Source organism: Petromyzon marinus, chromosome 22 (assembly GCF_048934315.1).
Source record: "Petromyzon marinus isolate PM22_M1 ecotype Great Lakes invasive population chromosome 22, UKy_Petmar_22M1.pri1.0, whole genome shotgun sequence".
NCBI classification, from domain to species: domain Eukaryota; kingdom Metazoa; phylum Chordata; class Hyperoartia; order Petromyzontiformes; family Petromyzontidae; genus Petromyzon; species Petromyzon marinus.
Window position 1 is genome coordinate 21,555,993 of NC_133688.1, and position 12,548 is coordinate 21,568,540.

At 54.8% G+C, this 12,548-nt stretch overlaps 1 protein-coding gene across 1 annotated transcript in view; it reads left to right on the forward strand.

Moving 5' to 3' along the window:
* The first annotated feature begins 1,513 nt into the window (after nucleotides 1-1,513).
* The window catches only part of LOC116945064 (potassium channel subfamily T member 2-like), a 62,057-nt gene continuing 51,022 nt past the window's right edge, over nucleotides 1,514-12,548 (forward strand). The window contains exon 1 of the mRNA XM_076068886.1: nucleotides 1,514-1,911. Coding sequence (XP_075925001.1) covers nucleotides 1,817-1,911 — 95 coding nt within the window. The 5' untranslated portion in view covers nucleotides 1,514-1,816. The remainder of the gene's footprint in view (nucleotides 1,912-12,548) is intronic.

The window sequence follows — 12,548 nt, forward strand, 5'->3', positions numbered from 1 at the left end:
TGGATGTGGACGAGAGGAGGTCGTGAGGTAGCGATGGAGGCGACGGCGCTGCCAAGTGGCGCTCAAGGGAAGTGTGTCACTCGCTGAGCCAAAGAAAGGAATCGCTATTTAATAATGATGTCGCTATTACTGCGTGTGTGACCAGGAAGGCCTCGTCGGGCCTCAAGAAATCGAATCTTGAGACTTGGTGAGGCTTTCATGGGTAAGCAAGCGGAGTAAATACAAAATAACAATAATAAAGTTTTCAACCCGTACATTTCACCTGCCATGTAAAAATGGTGATCCAACCTTCGACCCCGAGGATGAGGTCTGCAGATTTTCTGAACATTTCTGAGACGTTCGAGCAGCGGCGTGAGAAAGCAATTGCTACTGCTGCACGTTTCATTGTCAACTGAGAGAGGAGGGAATGTGAACCACGCTGAGACTTAGGCCTGCGCGGTGCAGTCTATAGGTCCGCGCAAAGCAATCAGTGCCTTCATTACACTCCACTTCAATCGGAAACCGGTTCCTCACTGTTTTGAACGGTTAACCAATTCTGAAAATGACCTGCGGTTTAGCTATTAACGACCCCGAAGGATTATATCGCAGGATCGTGGGATTTGGGGGAGGCCATCATCCAGCAGTGGATTGACCATGGCTGCTGCTGGTGATGGCGGCCACGCAAGACGAGAAGCGTGCAGATCCTCAGTGTGGGGTTTCTCGCAGTGGCAGTTCTACACAGGGCTTCCTCTAGGTATACTCGGCCTGAAACGAGTATTTATTGTGCTGCTGCTGCTGCTCTCGCCCCCGCCTCGTGTGCCGGGATGAGTCCTGCACACGACTGAGAGAGCAATGAGTGCGATGCGTGGGGAAGCAGCAGCACGTGCAGGTGCAGCAGCACGTGCAGTGCTGTGTCAGAGGCGTCGAATTAGCGGCCAATTAAGCGACAGGACGGACGGGGGGGGGGGCATTTACCCCTTCACTGAACTCCTGATTGGCGCGAGATCCCACAGAGGAGTGGTTTACTGATGGCGCTGGTCAGGAGGGAGGGAGGGAGGTGGCGATGGTGATGGGAGAGCGGAGAAGAGGAAGTGATGGTGGTGGTTGCAGGAGATGGAGAGGGGTGGGGCTGATGTTGAAGGGAAGGGATGTGGGGGGTGATTGGAGGTGGTGATGGAGCGGAGGTGATGGCGGTGTCGAGGGGAGGGTGGAAGAGAAGTGATTGAGCTGAAAAAGAGGTATGGATGATGGTGATAGAGAAGGGAGGGTGGTGGGAGGTGATGGCGCTTACGGAGAGGAGAGGGCGAGTGTGAAGACGGAGTGGAGATTTGAGTCGAGGCTAGAGCGAGAGGGAGGGCAGTTGGGCGACAGTGGAGGGACGGAGTGAAGAGGATCACGGAAGGTGGAGAGATTGAGGAGGGAGGGCGTTAGTGAGTGGGGTAGGGGCATGCGTGAGAGAGGGAATTGGGTGGCTCTGGAAGCGCAGAGGAGGGGTGAAGCGGGAGTTGGGAGAGGGAGGGAGGGGAGGGAGAGGGAGAGAGGGGAGAGCAGTTTCGCCTCTGCACTCCTCGCTGTGGGCGCGCAGGAGCGAGGCGCGCTGCTTCCAAGGAGAACTCCGAGTCCCCTTTCTCAGATCCCCATTGCTCTCCTCTGGGTCCCCTTTCCCTCCCGGGTTCCCTTCCCCCTCCTCCAGATCCAATGTCCCCCTATTCCGAGTCCCTTAAACATAGAGGGTCCCGGTTCCCCTGTCCCGGGCCCAATTTCCCCTCCTCTTCACCTCCCCCGCCCGCCCTTCTCCCGAGATCCCTGAACCCCTCACCCCCGGGCCCCCCTCGCCATGGCTAACGGGGAGAGCGAGGTCCCCCCTCTACCCCCTCGATACCGATTCAGGGACCTCCTGCTCGGCGACCAGGTGTGGCCTGCGGACGACAGGTGAATCCATCTGTGCGGATCTCCCCGTGTGTTTGTGGCGTGTGTGCTAATGCAAGACGAATACATTTGTTATCCACGCCGTCATCGCAGGCCGAGTCTCGTCACGCAGGGAGGCGCCGCTGTGACCCACACACACGGCCCGCGGTCGGGTCACGCAGCACGGGGCGGTGCTGCTGTGTGGTCTAGCCGTGGGCACCCCCAGCGGCAGCTGTCCCTGTGTTCCACGAGGCTCTCGTCTTGAAGGCACCGCCCGAGTGGACTCTCCGGGCTCCGTCCCATGCGGAGCGAGGTTCCTCGCCCACTCCCCGTGTGAGCGATTCGACCATTGATGGGATCCATGACCACACGTCCCGTTGTGGCAGGGCCCTCCTCGACACGAGCCTTGAGACTCGCCGAGGCCGCCCTAGGTCATTAATTCATTAATTAATTCGGGCATCGATGAGTTCATCCCGCGAAGACGTTTCTGCTGTTTCACCTGTTGCTCCTCCTGCTGCTGATGATGATGTTGCTGCTGATGACAATACTGTTTCTGTTTCACTTGTTACAGCTGCAGGTGCTGCTGATTAGACTAATAATGCTGATGATGACGCTGATGCTTACCCACTCACTTACTCTCACTCCATCACTCAATCCCTCATTTTATCATTCCATTGCTCATACCATCTCTCTTTCCTTCCTTTACTCAATCAGGCACTTAACAACTCACTCAGTCTCTCCACTCCATCACTCACTCCGTCACTCACAATAACTCGCTCCCTCACTCGCTCACTCACTCGCTCCATCACTCACTCGCTGCATCATTCACTGCAACACTCGCTCCATCACTCACTCCATCACTCACTCGCTCCATCACTCACTCCATCACTGACTCGCTCCATCATTGACTCGCTCCATCATTCACTCGCTCCATCACTCGCTCCATCACTCACTCACTCCATCACTCACTCGCTGCATCATTCACTCCATCACTCACTCGCTCCATCACTCACTCGCTCCATCATTCACTGCATCATTCATTCACTCACTCCGTCACTCACAATAACTAGCTCCATCACTCGCTCACTCACTCACTGCATCATTCACTGCATAATTAACTGCATCATTCACTCACTCGCTGCATCACTCACTCGCTCACTCACTCACTCGCTCCATCACTCACTCGCTGCATCACTCACTCACTCGCTCCATCACTCACTCACTCGCTGCATCACTCACTCACTCGCTCCATCACTCACTCACTCGCTGCATCACTCACTCACTCGCTCCATCACTCACTCACTCGCTCCATCACTCACTCGCTGTGTCACTCACTCGCTCGCTGCGTCACTCACTCGCTCCATCACTCACTCGCTGTATCACTCACTCAACCATCCCTCTCGCTGTCTGCGTCCATTCTTCATTTCAACTGCCACGTTTACCCGATGAGTTCATCCATCTCCCCCCCCCCTCTCCCTTCTCCCCCCTCTATCCTCTCCCTTCTCTCTCCATCTCCTTTCTTCACTCTCCTCTCTCTCTCGCCCATCCCCTTTCCCCCTTTCCTCCTCCCTTATCTTTCCTGCCTCTCCCCTCTCTCTCTCTCCTGTCTCCCTCCACTCTCTACACTCCCTTTCTCCTCTATCTCCCTTGCCCCGTATCTCCATCCCATCTCCATTTCTTCACTCTCCCCCGTCTCTCCTTCCTCTCTCCACTCTCCATCCCCCCCACCCCCCTCTCACATCCCCCATCTCGTCTCCAGAGCAACAGGTCCCGCTGCCCGGTTTCCATGGAGACGCTGTTTGTTGGGACGAGGAGAGACGCCGAGAATGAGTGATTAGGGGAGGGCCGGGGGGGGACACTCGTGTCGAGTCGGCGCCAGCCAAGTCAATTAACCCAACTCAATTAACAAAACAAGCAATCAACAAGTACACCGATGAGTCGTCCGGACAATAGCTCAGGCAATTAGCCAATCGTCCGATTAACGCATCTGCAATCAATTAACCAACCAATCAATCATGCAGTTAACAAATTCGGTAAAATAATCAAGTAACCCGCTGATTACCTCACTGATCATACCAATTAGCAAATTAATACAATCAAACAGCAAATTAACTACAGTAAGTATCACCGAGGGGAGGAGGGTGAGGGAAGGAGGGGTGGGGTGTGCGGGGGTGTCGAGCGCGGTGCGCGCGACCTTCGCTTCCTAAATCCGAGGTGGTTTTGTGAATTTTGTTTAAAAATGCGACAACTCCCCTCCTCCTCCTCCCCGCGCTCAGCTCCCCTTCATCTCCGCTCACCTCATCCCCTCCTCCCTCTCCCCTCAATCTCCCTTCAATATCTCCTCCATATCCCTTTCCCCTTCATCTCTCCACCTCCCCCTCACCCCACCGTGGGGGGGGGGGGGGGGGTGACATTTGGAACAAAGCCCCCCACGTGGTCCGCGCATTCATATTCCACGTGGCCTGCGCATTCATATTCCACGTGCGTGCCCAGCAGCGGGGTCAGCCATATGAACCCAGTTCCAGCCATGGGAAGGGGTTCATAGCCCTCAAACATAGGCACACTCTCTCACACACTCTCTCACACACTTTCTCACACTCTCACACATTCTAGCACACTCACCCTACATATTCTCCCACACATTCACCCAGACACACCAACAACAGCCACCGCGTGAAGTGTCGAAGGCTGACGGGTGACGGGACAGCCCCAGGTGCCTTGAGTTGACTGAGATGGCTCGTTGAGCCACCAGCTGTGCTCTCCACTGTGCCAACTTGGATCGTAGGCAGGCCAGGCTGAATGTTTCAAACCGGCACAGATGTTCCTTTAGCGGGTCTATGTTTCGCAAGCTTTGAGAAGGGAGGGCATAACTGTGGGCGAGAAGACCTGGAGATGCATATCGAGTGGATACGACACGTAGTTTTCACACAGCATTACGCAGTTTATAAAAACATAATTTTGCTCAAATGATTCGGAGACTTTCTGCTGCCAAACCGGAGTTGGGCATAAGCACACTGCCCAGGTACATGTAGACTTTTCAACTCCCTTCACTTATACAGACGGGAGGGATGGGATCATTTGGTGACACACAATCCCCAGGAAAGTTCTTAGTTTTTGTAAGGCTGATGGTAAGGCCCTATTTATTCAACTCCTCGGAGTGAGCAGCAATTACCAGATCATCGGCATACGTAACATAGTTGACTAGTAGAGAGCCATGTCTTGACCGCACCTGGGCATCGATCAGCCTCCCATTGTATCTATACAATAATTAAATTACTCTGGTACAGCTATGGAAAGCTTCTCAAACGTGGTAAATGTACCTTGCATAATGTATGAGCCAGAGGACATCCCTGTCGCACCTTAAGGTGAGCATAAAATGGCTCTGACTTTGCCCCATAATGTTATTCTGAACTGAAGGAGTTTCCCTCCCACAATAACTCACAGATATACTGAGAAAACTTGCAGACCTGTTCCTGGAGTCGATCACCACTCTTTCTCGAAAAGACGGTAATAGGTGTTGTGTTGCAGGTTACATTTTTGATATAATCATAGAGAAACCTGTGATCTCGCTCTGCCGAAGCAGTTTCCATTTCCTCAGCAACCCGCAACCACAGATGAATGCAGCCATAACAGCTACATGAGTAATCCTGAACCTCACCTATTTCCTCTCGGCATTAGGAGGAGCAGGGGTGATGAAAATTGTCCTTGCAACCTTCATCAGCAAGCTGAGACCAGGCTATTTTGGCTTTGAATGCGGTCCGAGGTGGATGCCCACAAGTGCCTGTGTCCTGACCCACTCGGACATTAAAGACACCCAACAGGATGACTTCCGAGGGGCCACATTAGCAAGTATCTGGGACAAAGGGTCATAGAAGGCATCTGACTCATTGGCATTGCCTGCGTCCTTCCACTGATGTTCATCTTCGGTGATGACTGCCTCCAACTGCCCAGTAGCATCCTTCACGAGCCTCCTCCACAGAGGCCGATCTTGACACCGCTGGTACCAGTCATCGGCAAGTCCACTCAGCTCCACATCCTCCTGTACCACATCACTCCATCTCTTCTCTAACCCGTGCCGCGCCCGTTTAGCCCCCTCGATCCGGCCGAGCAAAAGCTGTTTCGGCATGCGGTGGCTGGGCATGCGGGCTACATGACCCAGCCAACGCAGCCTTGCCTGCCAGAGGAGCTCACCGATGGGACCTTGCCCAGATCTTTCAAGGATTTGTGAGCTCCTCACACAATCCAGCCTGGTTAAACCCAGGATGGATCGTAGGCAGGCCAGCCTAAATGTTTCTAACCGGTGAAGATGTGCCATTAGGGGGGGTCCACGTTTCGCAAGCGTAGAGAAGGGAGGGAATGACCGTGGCCGAGAAGACCTGAAGCTTAGTGCGGAGCGACAGACCAGGTAGCTTCCACACAGCGTTACGCAACCGATGAAAAGTTATTGCCGCTCGACTGATTCGGAGTGAGACCTCTGCTGTTAAACTGGAGCCATTAGGCTCCAGACACACTCTCACACACTCTCTCACAGACAAGACAAAGATAAAGATCCCCCATATAGCCTTAACAGACTGTAGGGGCAAGTGCTGTTAGTGAGCACCTACAGTCTGTTAAGGCTATATGGGGGATCTTTACCTCACAGATACACACAACAACAACCGCCATTCGCCACTAAGTGGCGGTGATGTCACCACGACGCTTGTGCCAGGCCATGTGCACCTTGAGGCCACGTGGAGTGTCGAACGCCCGCTGGCAGGAGGTCACGGCCAGACCCAGGTGCCACGGGTCGACTGACTGAGATGATTGGCTGATGCACCACCTGTGCCCCCTACTGTGCCAACCTGCTGTGCTTTAGCCACCCGGCGCTCCGCTCGTTGTTGTGAGCGTCGCTCCTCCGCCCTCCGTTGCTGTTGGAGGGCGACTGCCTCCAACTGCCCAGTAGCGTCCTTCACGAGCCTCCTCCACAGAGGCCGATCTTGACACCGCTGGTACCAGTCATCGGCAAGTCCACTCAGTTCCACGTCTTCCTGTACCACATCACTCCATCTCTTCTCTAGCCCGTGCCGCGCCCGCTTAGCCCCCTCGATCCGGCCGAACAAAAGCTGTTTCGGCATGCGGTGGCTGGGCATGCAGGCTACATGACCCAGCCAACGCAGCCTTGCCTGCCGGAGGAGCTCACCGATGGGACCGTGCCCAGATCTTTCAAGGATTTGTGAGCTCCTCACACAATCCAGCCTGGTTAAACCCAGGATGGATCGTAGGCAGGCCAGCCTAAATGTTTCTAACCGGCGAAGATGTTCCATTAGGTGGGTCCACGTTTCGCAAGCGTAGAGAAGGGAGGGAATGACCGTGGCCGAGAAGACCTGAAGCTTAGTGCGGAGCGACAGACCAGGTAGCTTCCACACAGCGTTACGCAACCGATGAAAAGTTATTGCCGCTCGACTGATTCGGAGTGAGACCTCTGCTGTTAAACTGGAGCCATTAGGCTCCAGACACACTCTCACACACTCTCTCACAGACAAGACAAAGATAAAGATCCCCCATATAGCCTTAACAGACTGTAGGGGCAAGTGCTGTTAGTGAGCACCTACAGTCTGTTAAGGCTATATGGGGGATCTTTATCTCACAGATACACACAACAACAACCGCCATTCGCCACTAAGTGGCGGTGACGTCACCACGACGCTTGTGCCAGGCCATGTGCACCTTGAGGCCACGTGGAGTGTTGAACGCCCGCTGGCAGGAGGTCACGGAGCAGACCCAGGTGTCACGGGTCGACTGACTGAGATGATTGGCTGATGCACCACCTGTGCCCCCTACTGTGCCAACCTGCTGTGCTTTAGCCACCCGGCGCTCCGCTCGTTGTGAGCGTCGCTCCTCCGCCCTCCGTTGCTGTTGGAGGGCGACTGCCTCCAACTGCCCAGTAGCGTCCTTCACGAGCCTCCTCCACAGAGGCCGATCTTGACACCGCTGGTACCAGTCATCGGCAAGTCCACTCCTCCTGTACCACATCACTCCATCTCTTCTCTAGCCCGTGCCGCGCCCGCTTAGCCCCCTCGATTTGGCCGAACAAAAGCTGTTTCGGCATGCGGTGGCTGGGCATGCAGGCTACATGACCCAGCCAACGCAGCCTTGCCTGCCGGAGGAGCTCACCGATGGGACCGTGCCCAGATCTTTCAAGGATTTGTGAGCTCCTCACACAATCCAGCCTGGTTAAACCCAGGATGGATCGTAGGCAGGCCAGCCTAAATGTTTCTAACCGGCGAAGATGTTCCATTAGGGGGGTCCACGTTTCGCAAGCGTAGAGAAGGGAGGGAATGACCGTGGCCGAGAAGACCTGAAGCTTAGTGCGGAGCGACAGACCAGGTAGCTTCCACACAGCGTTATAGACACAACAACAACAACCGCCATTCGCCACTAAGTGGCGGTGACGTCACCACGACGCTTGTGCCAGGCTATGTGCACCCTGAGGCCACGTGAAATGTCGAACGCCCGCTGGCAGGAGGTCACGGGGCAGACCCAGGTGCCACGGGTCGACTGAGATGACTGGCTGATGCACCACCTGTGCCCCCTACTGTGGCAATCTGCTGTGCTTTAGCCACCCGGCGCTCCGCTCGTTGTTGTGAGCGTCGCTCCTCCGCCCTTCGTTGTTGTTGTTGGAGTGCGACTGCCTCCAATTGCCCAGTAGCGTCCTTCACGAGCCTCCTCCACAGAGGCCGATCTTGACACCGCTGGTACCAGTCATCGGCAAGTCCACTCAGCTCCACGTCCTCCTGTACCACATCACTCCATCTCTTCTATAGCCCGTGCCGCGCCTGCTTAGCCCCCTCAATCCGGCCGAACAAAAGCTGTTTCGGCATGCGGTGGCTGGGCATGCGGGCTACATGACCCAGCCATCGCAGCCTTCCCCGCCGGAGGAGCTCACCGATGGGACCCTGCCCAGATCTTTCAAGGATTTGTGAGCTCCTCACACAATCCAGTCTGGTTAAACCCACGATGGATCGTAGATAGGCCAGCCTAAATGTTCTAACCGGCGAAGATGTGCCATTAGGGGGGGGGGGGGTCCACGTATCGCAAGCGTAGAGAAGGGAGGGAATGACCGTGGCCGAGAATACCTGAAGCTTAGTGTGGAGCGACAGACCAGGTAGCTTCCAGACAGCGTTACGCAACCGATGAAAAGATATTGCCGCTCGACTGATTCGGAGTGAGACCTCTGCTGTTAAACTGGAGCCATTAGGCTCCAGACACACTCTCACACACTCTCTCACAGATAAGACAAAGATCCCCCATATAGCCTTAACAGACTGTAGGGGCAAGTGCTGTTAGCGAGCACCTACAGTCTGTTAAGGCTATATGGGGGATCTTTATCTCACAGACACACACAACAACAACAACAACCGCCATTCGCCACTAAGTGGCGGTGACGTCACCACGACGCTTGTGCCAGGCCATGTGCACTTTGAGGCCACGTGGAGTGTCGAACGCCCGCTGGCAGGAGGTCACGGAGCACACCCAGGTGCCACGGGTCGACTGACTGAGATGATTGGCTGATGCACAACCTGTGCCCCCTACTGCGGCAACCTGCTGTGCTTTAGCTACCCGGCGCTCCGCTCGTTGTTGTGAGCGTCGCTCCTCCGCCCTCCGTTGCTGTTGGAGGGCGACTGCCTCCAACTGCCCAGTAGCGTCCTTCACGAGCCTCCTCCACAGAGGCCGATCTTAACACCGCTGGTACCAGTCATCGGCAAGTCCACTCAGCTCCACGTCCTCCTGTACCACATCACTCCATCTCTTCTCTAGCCCGTGCCGCGCCCGCTTAGCCCCCTCAATCCGGCCGAACAAAAGCTGTTTCGGCATGCGGTGGCTGCGCATGCGGGCTACATGACCCAGCCATCGCAGCCTTCCCCGCCGGAGGAACTCACCGATGGGACCCTGCCCAGATCTTTCAAGGATTTGTGAGCTCCTCACACAATCCAGTCTGGTTAAACCCAGGATGGATCGTAGATAGGCCAGCCTAAATGTTTCTAACCGGCGAAGATGTGCCATTAGGGGGGTCCACGTTTCGCAAGTGTAGAGAAGGGAGGGAATGACCGTGGCCGAGAAGACCTGAAGCTTAGTGCGGAGCGACAGACCAGGTAGCGTCCACACAGCGTTACGCAACCGATGAAAAGATATTGCCGCTAGACTGATTCGGAGTGAAACCTCTGCTGTTAAACTGGAGCCGGTCATAAGCGCACTGCCCAGGTATGGGAAACTCTCCACTCGCTCCACAACTGCCCCATCACCGATTGGGAGTTGTGGGGGTGGATTGTCCGATGGTACAAAATACCCAGGCAGGTGCTTAGTTTTGGTGGGGCTGATGATAAGGCCCCACCTCTTAGTCGTACGCTCCAGTCTCAGCAGCAGCGTCTCCAACTCCTTCTCTGAATGAGCAGCTATTACCAAATCATCAGCATACATAACGTTGTTGAGCAATAGGGAGCCATCCCTTGACCACACCCGGGCATCGATCAGCCTCCCATTATACCTGTACCATATGGAGATTCCCCCGGTACAGCTATTGAAGGCTTCACGAACTACGTGGTCAAAATAGATGTTAAATAATGTGGGAGCCAGAGGACATCCCTGTCGCACCCCAAGGTGTACAGGGAATGGCTCTGACTCCAGACCACGTAGTTTTACCCGGGCCCGCTCACACCATGAAGGTCCTTAATGATCGTGAGCAGACGGTCAGGTACTCCAAAAGCACGAAGAACAACCCAGGGCCCAGGCCTACTGATGGTATCATAGGCCTTGACCAGGTCAATAAAGCAGAGATGTAGGTCTTTTTGGAATTCCCTACACCTCTGCTGTAGCAGACGGACATAAAATATGGCATCTGTGCAGGACCGCCCTTTACTGAAACCGCATTGGGGCTCCGCAAGCCTCTCTTCAGCGTGCCTGGCAAGGCTATGCTGAATAATCCTTGCCAGGACCTTTCCCGGCACACTGAGGAGTGAGATGCCCCTGTAGTTGTTACAGTCTGTGCTGTCTCCCTTCTGAAAAAGGGGGACCACAAGGGCATCCTTCCAATCCGGCGGAACCCGTCCAGTGGTCCAGACTGTTGTTATGATGTCATATAGGGCAGTCTGTGCACAAACGCCACTCTCCCTCAGAATTTCGCATGGGAGATCATCTTTGCACGCTGCCTTTCCTGGTCTCAGACTCCGGATCGCCTTCAGTACTTCCTCAACAGATGGCACCTCAGCCAACCACTCACAGGGGGTGACTTCTTCCAATATTTGAGGCACCGCAGCCTCAGCAGGGTCATCCTCACTTTGTGCCACGATGTTTTCCTGGCTGAGGGACTATCACACAGACACACACACACGCTTAGACACACTCTCACACAGACACACACACTTAGACACACTATCACACAGACACACACACTTAGACACACTATCACACAGACACACACACACTTAGACACACTCTCACACAGACACACACACACTTAGACACACTCTCACACAGACACACGCCGTTAGACACACTATCACACAGACACACACACACTTAGACACACTCTCATACAGACACACACACTTAGACACACTCTCACACAAACACACACACTTAGACACACTATCACACAGACACACTCACGCACTTAGACACACTATCACACAAACACACACACTTAGACACACTATCACACAGACAAACTCACACACACTTAGACACACTCTCACACAGACACACACACTTAGACACACTCTCACACAGCACACACACACTTAAACACACTATCACACAGACCCACACACTTAGACACACTCTCACACAGACACACACACTTAGACACACTATCACACAGACAGACATACTTAGACACACTCTCACACACACACACTTAGACACTCTTACACAGACACACACACTTAGATACACTCTTTCACACAGACACACACACTTAGACACACTCTCACACAGACACACATACACTTAGACACACTATCACACAGACACACACACTTAGACACACTCTTACATAGACAACAACACAACAACAACCGCCATTCGCCACTAAGTGGCGGTGACGTCACCACGACGCTTGTGCCAGGCTATGTGCACCCTGAGGCCACGTGAAGTGTCGAACGCCCGCTGGCAGGAGGTCACGGGGCAGACCCAGGTGCCACGGGTCGACTGACTGAGATGACTGGCTGATGCACCACCTGTGCCCCCTACTGTGCCAACCTGCTGTGCTTTAGCCACCCGGCGCTCCGCTCGCTGTTGTGAGCGTCGCTCCTCCGCCCTCCGTTGTTGTTGGAGGGCGACTGCCTCCAACTGCCCAGTAGCATCCTTCACGAGCCTCCTCCACAGAGGCCGATCTTGCCACCGCTGGTACCAGTCATCGGCAAGTCCACTCAGCTCCACGTCCTCCTGTACCACATCACTCCATCTCTTCTCTAGCCCGTGCCGCGCCCGCTTAGCCCCCTCAATCCGGCCAAACAAAAGCTGTTTCGGCATGCGGTGGCTGGGCATGCGGGCTACATGACCCAGCCATCGCAGCCTTGCCTGCCGGAGGAGCTCACCGATGGGACCCTGCCCAGATCTTTCAAGGATTTGTGAGCTCCTCACACAATCCAGTCTGGTTAAACCCAGGATGGATCGTAGGCAGG